Consider the following 9,978-nt stretch of genomic DNA (forward strand, 5'->3'; position numbering starts at 1 on the left):
ACTTTTAATTATTCTTTATTAAAAGGCGTTGTTTTATTTCAGGGCCTCCTCATTCGAAAAATAGCAGTATCAAATATTGTAAGATATTTCGAAGAAGATTACTTAACTAGGTCTAGAAGTGATCATCCATCAGCGTCATAAGGAGTGATTCTGTTGAGGTGAGATAATCTCACTGAGATTATCTAGCGTTCACCATACATCTCGTGTCTGGTATTGACTAGTGAATGGTGGATTATTGACAAGATTTCGCAGGATCCAGAATGGTTATTTAACATCCTATGGAGGGATGAAATGTACCTTCACCTTAATGGGTCTGATAGGCACAGATTTGGAATTTGAGCTAGGGGAAACCTAGCCCAAATTCGAAATTGATGATATTGCGTCCTTTAACTCTGAAAGAATTTAAGGAAACTTGCTATAAACATTAAATTATTCCACAGCCAAAAGCCTGTTGGTGTAGGTAGGCCATACATCTTACAGGTCAGACTAATAATTCGCTCTTCTGTTTCTCGTAGGAAATATTTGTAAGTTTTATCAGTATGAGTAGCACCATACTGAACAATAATGCGAAATTTTTACAAGAAACCGTCACGGAAGGGCGAATTATCAATCACTGTTTTCCATATCCATGAACTTCAAGATCGCACGGCCTAATCCCAGCAGACATTTCCTTGTGAACTGTCTGAAACACCGTTTTTTTCAGAGAAAATCCTTCTGGAGGTAAGGAACATTCATCAAAAGTTTTGAGGGCGATTAGTTCATAACTTCGAACTAGTCGCTCAATTCGTTAGTTATTTCCAATAAGAGATTCAAATTCATTGATAACTGCCACGCAGACAAATTAAGTGGTTTATTCTGCATCATAATTTTCATAACAAACATTACGTTACTGAACTTCTTACTCAATTTCTTGATCCAGTCTGTTGTAATCGTTTCTATCAGTCTTAATTTTATTTACCTTTTTTTTTTTTAGAGACAACAGGCTAACCCAGCTTCTGAGAGAGGCTTTCAGTAGTCTGACATGTAGGGCTGCCGTAATTGCCCACGTATCGGCAGCACCTCATCACTATGCAGAAACTCTAGCCACCATCCAGTTGGCCTCAAGGATACACCGGCTAAGGAGGAAGAAACTAAAGGTAATAACAACCCTATGTTCAAATAATTACGATTGTACTTCAATAAATAAATACGAATAGTGAACTGAAACAAATATAATTATTATTTTAAAAGTTTTCCTGATTTTAGAGAGAGATACGTATTGAAACTAATTTCATTAAATATTAAATCACAAACAACTAAATACAATTGAACTTATTTGCATCCACCCGAGAGAAGGTCTGTAGGGAAGTGGAGACCAGAAGCTAATCAAACTCTAGCAGGGAGTTAAATGATTTTGTAATAACTCAGAGTAAAGTGGAGGAGAAATTGTTGAAGTTTAAGAAAGACACCATTTATACTGACTGTCTTGTCCTGTCATCTGCTTTGGGGACCAGCAGAATTTTACTTCTTAATATTCCTCACCTCCCTGCCTTAAAAACTTTATATCTACTTGCTGCTGGATGTTCTGTTTTTGCCGTGCAACACCTCCATAATAATTCAAAAGAATAAAAATATTTTTTGGGTTTGTCACGCACAACATGCGTATAAAGATTCATAACATCTCTAGAGACAAGTTACAGAGTCTTCTTCGAAAGTTTGGAGGCGTTTCTTAAGAAATGAATGTTTCAGTAAGATGCCGAGGCACAGAAATAGATGGTAGCAGGAACAGACGAGGGAAAAAGGTGGCCCCTAAGTAGAAATATATCTGAAAGACCGATGTGAGAATGGCACGTGTAGCTCACATATTACAAATGGTTCTTATCGCTCAATTTAATGATGTATTGTGGAAGAGTGAGGCTTTCTCTAACGCTCCGACTTCATTCATAAATTACAACGTGAAGTGGCTACTGTTTAACTCAAGGTCTATATTTTTTGAAATATCATGATAGTAGTTAAGAGAAGTATAATTATCGTAGCCATGATAAGGTTATAAATGCATTCTGCAGATATTAGAAGAGGAGAGAATGAGTGGAGCGAAATGAAATAAAAAGAACATCAACAGTGAGTTTATTTGTATTAAAATAAACAACTTCAGGAGTTTTATTTCATTTGCTCTTTCATCATAGATATGGCCCTCAGTCTTTGGAATGTAAAATAAGGGTCATTGGCTTCAATATTGATCCTTTGGATTTCTAAATATAAACCCACTTCATGATGTGCTTAATAAATATAAATTCTTCTATAAATTTATTCAAACTACCCACTTCCACAAGCGTGAAAGTTTATTCCAACCATCAATTACGCTTTGGCTGATCATAATGTGCACTCCGTTTTTTGTACACTGTTACAAACCCCCATAATGCAAGAAGGCAAAGCAACAAAACTTCACAATCTGCTCTCCCATGCACGGTACCTAGATACGAATCGGAAGCCTACAACCTGCCTTTATCAAGGTATTAGATCGTCAATTGCCTTTATAATTGCTCTGTAGTTTACTAATACACTTCAGACACGAATCCCAAACCTATCCTCCGAGTGAAAGTTGCTGTGGGGCCAATGGCAGGCATATAATCGGAATAACATTATAACCGAGCTAGTCTCCAGCGTCACCGTATAGTGGTTTCTCCACCTGTAACTCGCTTGGAGAGTTCTTGGTTCTGGTCCCATCGTAAACGATTCCTAAAGGCTTCTTCAATCGGGCTTGTAATAACACTGTACATGTTTAAGTCGATCTCAGTCGGAAGGATGTGTTGTGATAGTTGTGACCCACCTCCTCATGGCGTGAATGGGTACTACAAAGTGGTCTTCCTGGTGATCTCTGCTTCCCGCAGCAAAGCTTTGTGGCCACAATTAACCAACCTTTTTCTGACTTCATTATTTTGATCATTATGTGATCAGACACTAACTTGTCTGATTTCACATTAATTTTCCTTTTCCCCTACCTCTATAGGCTGCAAATTTCAATGGTATTCCCAGTTTTCTTCAGTTGAAATACCTTTCAGAACTTTAATGCTATTTCTGTAATTAGTATCTGTTGGATTGAATCCGTGCTCTTTTATATTTCGAAATTTTGTTCCTTTCAACGTCTTGGTTGAATTAATTAAGTTTGAGGTATGTCTTTTCATTTCTTTCAAAGTTTCGTTACGTTTCATTGCTTAATGGAAGATTTTGGTTTAATTTTTATTGAGCCAAACGTTTTTACTGGCGTTATTCCAAAAATTTTGTAACGAAAAACCGTCATGCGAAAAGCGTTACGGAAGTGACGTCATCTTCAGCTTCCTCCAGAAGCGATCACAGACCAATACTTTCAGTAACCGATATGTAATTATTATTAATAAAATAAAAACATTATATTATTATCCATGAATTTTATTAATATCTGAAAATTAAAACGTTTTTAACGCCTGCCGATGACTCTTAATTAAATGTATAACACAAATATGCTAGCGGCAGGACACATTACGTACCTGGTACAGAATTAATTCTTTTGATTTCCGGTCCACGCTTCCTTGATTCTACAGAAACTTTGCACCGTTCTTAGAAGACTTTAATATCCGATTAGTAGCTTATTTAATTATTTTTTTACGAAGCGGAGCCACAAATTACAATTTACGTCAGCTATTTATTTAATTTGCAATATCCATAATGAAATAAAGAGCAGAAAAAAAAGACTGGAGATGGTTTTAAGTAACTTTTTTGCCATTCATCGTATAGAGGTTCATTTAATTTTTGGCACAGAAAGAAGCACTTTTTTTCCCACTTTTATTTTTTAGAGCGTTAGCATTTATGCGTAAATGCGGCTATTGTATTCACCGTGTCTGTCCGTCCGTTTGCATGCAATAACTCGACTAGATGGATTTTATAAAATAATATAAAAGTTTCACACCGTGGTCCGTCTCGAGGGAGGATTTCATGGTTTTCCATCCAATAAACAGGAAAATGACTTGATTTAATAAAAAAATCAAGGACTTGAATTAAAGGATTTGAATTAACTTGAATTTCAAGGACTTGAAAAAAAAAAAGGACTTGATTTAATAAAAAAAAAATAAGATAAAAATCTACCGCTTGGCTAAACATCCTTGAACAAATATCCTCTTTGCCAGAAAACAGCATTTTTTCCTCCCGCGTTACTCATTGCAGCCCAGTTTAGAATACAGTGCAATTTACAGACACTAGGTACTGTCGATTCGTAGACTGTTTCATTGGAGTTTACGAAAAACAAACCAACACATTTTTCAATGGGAAATGAAACAATTAATGTACCCAGAGCGTTCAGTCTCAAGAGATTAATTTCTTAAATTAATTGAATATTTTGTTTTTCTAATCAACAGAAGCGAAAATAAATAAATAAATAAATAATTATCAGTTAATTAAGTGCCTTCACCCAATTCCTAAGCTTATTACAAAAGGTAACGTTTCAGGATCCTTGCCAGATTCTGTCATCTGAGTGGTTAGGCCCGAGGATGCAAAAATACATGCCCTTTGAGTGGACCATGGTTCAAGTTCGCGTGACTGTAAATACGGTTAATGATTATATTCATTGTCAAAATAATTAATGTAAACTCTTCTGACCTAGTGGTCGTGCTGGAATACAAAACAAGGACTGCTGCATCCTGTATGTTCTGATGACGGGATCCGGCAAAGTTCCGGAAACGTGACCTTTGTTGAAAATGAGTTTAGGAATTAGGTCAAATAATCACCGAGTAGCGTCACTTCCAAGTTATATTAAATCGAAATCATGTAATAATTTGTAATCAATAACACATGAAATGCAACGACTATTTCAGACTCCCTCATTTGAAAACAAACAATAATAGTACTGTTAACGCTTCTAAGGCAGCCTACTTATTTCTTCCTCAATTTTAATAACAATTCAAAAATAGCACGTATATAACGTTTCTGCTGTGATCGGCATAAAGCAAATAGTAAAATGCATGATTATGTATTTAGTAAACTGATAACAAAAAGTTCAGTACACTTGATAATTTTTTTGTTATCAAAAAAACTTGCTCCCATGCGATTGACACATCAAATCATTTAAATAAACCGATTAAGATATTTTTTAAGCGCTGTAGGTTTCTTTGCCCCCCCCCCCCCAACAAAGTATCAATAGTAGTTCAATGGTCATTTTCAAAGACCAAGCAACTTTTAAACTTCTCCCTAAGCAACCCCATCTTTCCTTAACGCTCACATATTGTGAGCGTTGGATTGCTCACATGATATGATCATACTACCATTACCATCATGTCCCTACAAACAGGGTACCCAAATAGTCCGGATGCCCCAATGGTTGGTATGGTGTGATATGATTAAGAGTATGGGGGAAGGGATTGCAAGACAATATTAAATTTTCTGGTTTAGTTCATTTCCCTGCAATCCATAGTAAGAAATTTGTAAAAATTCATTGCTATAATAAACTTGTATAAACTATTTTAACTAAGAGGGCTGAGGACCCAAAAAAAACTTAATTTTATCAGTCACTATGTAGCTAATGCTATGGATTTTTTTCTTTGTTTCAGTTCTCCACTGCTGCAGGAGAAAGTTCAGGAGACGATCGAGGGGCATGTCGTCCCTTTGCGCGGATGCAAGCAGTAGGTGAGGAGGTTGTGAGGACAGGAAGTAGCGATCCAGACTATACTTCTAGCAGTGAACAGTCATGTGACACAGTCATTTATGTCGGAAATACGGGAGTTCCTTTAAGTGAACGCGAATGTACGGATAATGAAGGCCCACCTTCTTCCCTTCCCGTCCTTAAGGAACAAGTTCTTAAGGAGTGTCCAGTGATTACGAACAATCGTGTGGCAGTGGCTGGAGTCCATGGTAATAAGCAAAACCCTCAGCAGCAGCAGCAACAAGTGGGGAAAAGTAACGCAAAGGAAGACAAGAAAGGTGACGCCCAAGGGAGTAAACGTGTCTTACAATCATCTGAACACTCAGTGTCAACATCTTCAAATCCGTCGTCTGCAACAATGCCTAACGTGCAGTCCTCTCCGCGAAGGTCTCTTCCTCGTCACCAGAAAGATGCCAGTAGCTCTCCAAAGATCACCAAACATGCCATACCTGGATCTGTCCCCTCCACAGCATCTCCTCTGCCTCAGAGCAACAAGCACACTGCCTGTCAAGGATCATCTACCGATCTCGCAAAAGGAGCAAAACACTCATCGCCTCACCACTTGCCGAAACCCACTGAAAGTTCCTCTTCCCCTCAGTCTCCACGGAAAAATGCCAATAAGCATCATTCCCAGAGGCATAACAAACATGATCAGCACGCAGCTCCCCGCACATCAGAACAAACACTTAACAAGTCGGGATCCAAAGACCCAAAAGTCCAGAGCGACGAAGCTTGGATCGATGGACCAAGATTTACCAAGCCAAAATTCGATTCCAGAACGTTACAGCAGCTGCAGAAGGAGCAGTGGGTAGATGGCCCAGCCATCTATGGGTTCATGGATGTCCACAAGGAGAATATGATCCGGAAATGGGTAGAAGACCACTCGCGTCATGTGCAAGAAAATTACACGCAGATTCAAAAAGAAGTGTGGATCGATTTTCCACCAAACAATGACGACCGCCTGCTGAATGGAATATTAGAAAAGTACGTCCCTCCATCTGATAAGACTACTTCCACCGGTGAGTGTAACCAGAATTCAAACCTACTGGAAGCTCGGAAAGAGAACTCTGAGGTGGGTGATGAACTGGCAGAACACAGACCGAATATCACAAACAGAGTAAGAGTAGCTGTTTCAGAAGTAACATCTGAAGCAGCTTACCGAAGAGAAGATTCATCACGAATCGGTGGCGATGACAGTACATTAGTTAGTGCGCATTCACAGTGCGTGACGGTTGGGGATGTCCATCCAGGTGAAAGACTGGTCGACGTTGATAATCAGGAGTGTAGTCGGTTCAGCCAAAGGCACTCCGGTGGAGCAGTGGAAGACTTTGACGACATCTCTAGTAACTCTGCAGATGTAGATGAATTAGATAATGACGAGGACTTCGAATTTACGGATATAGAAGAGCCTATTGGACCAACCGCCATTTTCAACATTCAGCATCGAGAAGCAGAGGCGTCCTTCAGTGATTCTCAGAGAGTAGAGTACAATGAGAGTGACGATGAGAATACAGAAACAGTTGAAACGATGGAGCCAGAAGTCATCATGCAGGATTCATGCATCCAAGTGACGGAAGAAGACATTTTTGCAGCTTGCTGTTGGCAGGACGAATCTAGCATGTCTGAGCAACCTCTTCCATGTGACCAAGAAAGTAATGATGGCAGTGAACATCCCTTACGCATTCTCAGTGCTGAGGGACTTAACCTCGCGTCTTCATTCACTGATTCCCGTGCTGTTAGTATGGACCTCGACAGTATCAGTGTGCCAGACACGTGGAGAGATGATGGAGGAAACAACTACCAAGGTGTCACGTGGAGACTACTCCGTGGAACTACCCCGTTAACTAAAAGGACACTAACGGAGAAGCGACTAGGTGACGAATTTACTAGCGGAATGAAGAGCAACGCATTGACAGAAAAGCTTCAGAGGATTGTCCGCTTGAGAGAAATGCTGCAGAAAAGTTTAGAGAACAAAACGGAAAGAAGGTATGTGATGAATGCTCTCGGGCACGTGCCTTTATCGTCCTCTCGCCTGACCATGTCGGAAATGATGTATAACAGCAGAGATTCCAGCTTAGAAGATCTCTCAGAAAATGACATCAACAGTATTCACAGTGAACCAGCAGAACTGGACCTGGACAAATACGACTTGACTTTTAATGTCAAACCAATGAATGGACTTCGCCTGGAAGCATTCTATAATCGAATACACAAAACTCCTTTGTTTAGTGAACATCCTTTGTACGCTAAGCCAACACAAGTAGTGCCCCCTATCGTCAAGAAGCCACAGAGGAGATCGCTATTGGGGGAAAATTTCCATAGCTATAGTGAAAAAAAGATATCGGACATCTATGATAAGGCTGCTCTATTAAAAAGCTCAGGGGTACTCAAGAGGAAGATAATAACCTCATTGAGGCATCCAGATGGATCATCCAATCCTCATTTGGATAGGCACCCATCTGTAACGGAACTGAGTAAAGAACCTCCGGAGATCAGCATTTGCTTTAACAACAGGACCTCTCCAAAGCAACAACGGTCGCCTGGAAGTGGTGCTACGGATGTAGAAGAAACTTCCCAGTGTAAGGACACTCACGATACGCTAGAAGAAGGTCGTCCCTTACTCCAGGAAACGGCAAAAGATTTGAGAAATTCTAATTACACGGAAATTCCTCCAGAAGGTCCAGCCGTTATTGATAGTCAACATCCAACAGTATCGTCGAGGCTTTCTAGGTTACTGGGAAGCAAAGGACGGGCGATGTTTAAGCCTGACAACAAGCACGAATCACATAATTTCCGACACTGCAAGAGAAAATGTAGTTCCAAAATGGGTTATCCTTGTCTCCAGTCCAAGTCCTCTCTTTTGAAAAGCCAAAAGCATTCTGATGCTTCCAGTCAACCGCCTTTCATCCATCCCTGCCTTAGCAGTAGTTCTTCCTGGACCCCTAATACCACTGTGATGTTACCTCACGCCGAATCGCCCTACGTCTCTCCAGACTTGTCGCATCGTACTGCAATTCTGTGTCGAAGCACTTCCACCCCGATGCGACCGTTCGTGGATGGAGGAAGTGTGTGTCTCGTCAGTGACACAGATACGGTGGTCAGTGCCAGCAGTTTTCCATCACCCTACACCAAAGTGGCTGCTCCATGGATGGTCCGACACTCCAGCAGTGGACATGGCAGTGACAGCAGCGTGAACAGCACGGACCTGAAGGAAACCAAGGAACTGCTTGGAAAACCAGTAAAAACCCAGCAGTTCAGTGGAACAAGCAGTGGATACGAGAGTATGCCCAGAGACAGTGAAGGGACTCCTCTGTCCTCATCTAGTCAAGATTCAAGCAGTGAGGTTGGTGGAAAAAGGGAAGGAAGAGGCAGGAAAGGGACCAGGAAAAAATCTCAAGGTAGGGAAATTAAGTTGAATTCTTATATCTAATATCTATTCTATATTAAGTTGAATTCTAGTATCCTAGTTGAATTCTTGGATTTTGTAAATCATTATAATTGAAGATGGTACAGGATTTTAAAAACACACACACACACACACACACACACACACAGGAATATTCTTGATTAGTTGGCTAAATAACTTTATTTTAATTTTCCTTTTCTGGTACTTGCCACTGACTATTTTCTTTTGCTGTTTTTAATTCCAGGTTCTGGAAAGAGAAGCCGATCTGTTCCTGCAAGAGCCCCAATCACTACAAGTACCACATGGCAGCACATTTCTGTTCCCATCGAACGACAGCCAATGACGAGTAGAGGGAGGCTAGGTCGCGAATGGAATGACCCCTCTCTGTGGAAGTCAGAAGAAGAAGTTTGTTGTACTGGCTTACTCTGCTGTAAAATAATGGACTTTTATTGAAGACGAATGTGTGTTGCATAATGACAGCATGATCGCCAAAGTGTGTGCGCTATTTCGATAGCAAGGGGTAGCAGATATCATGCCTTTGCGAATGCCGGCCATTGCAAATGGTACCTGCTCGTGGACAGTGACACTAGAGATGTACAGGCATACCAAGTTCCTTCACGATCGACTTTTTCATACAACTTTGATAAACTGATTTGGTCTATGGTGTACAGCACAAAATAAAAAAGATAAAGCACTGAATTTGCTATTTGATCTCTCGTGCAGGACATGCACTTCTAATTTTTCGCTTAATTCTGAAGATTAAGTTAAGAATTTTCACATTTAAAAATACAGAAATTTCAAAATAAAAGTAGTAATTATTTCTTAAACAAAATAGTTATACGTTGAACTCAGTTTGCTTTGAGTTTTGTTTCAAGATGCTGGAACAAGAAATCACAATGGCATGCCATATTGAAAATCGGAT

The 9,978-nt window shown here is 39.9% G+C and overlaps 1 protein-coding gene across 1 annotated transcript in view; it reads left to right on the top strand.

Moving 5' to 3' along the window:
- The window catches only part of LOC150088524 (uncharacterized), a 142,255-nt gene extending 132,578 nt beyond the window's left edge, over positions 1 to 9,677 (top strand). Inside the window, exons 11-13 of the mRNA XM_090370215.1 lie at positions 974 to 1,136; positions 5,559 to 9,048; positions 9,301 to 9,677. Coding sequence (XP_090226341.1) covers positions 974 to 1,136; positions 5,559 to 9,048; positions 9,301 to 9,509 — 3,862 coding nt within the window. The 3' untranslated portion in view covers positions 9,510 to 9,677. The remainder of the gene's footprint in view (positions 1 to 973; positions 1,137 to 5,558; positions 9,049 to 9,300) is intronic.
- The last annotated feature ends 301 nt before the right edge of the window (positions 9,678 to 9,978 follow it).

The sequence above is a fragment of the Mastigoproctus giganteus genome, chromosome 3 (genome assembly GCF_048544385.1).
Source record: "Mastigoproctus giganteus isolate SK-2022 chromosome 3, ASM4854438v1, whole genome shotgun sequence".
Lineage (NCBI taxonomy): Eukaryota > Metazoa > Arthropoda > Arachnida > Uropygi > Thelyphonidae > Mastigoproctus > Mastigoproctus giganteus.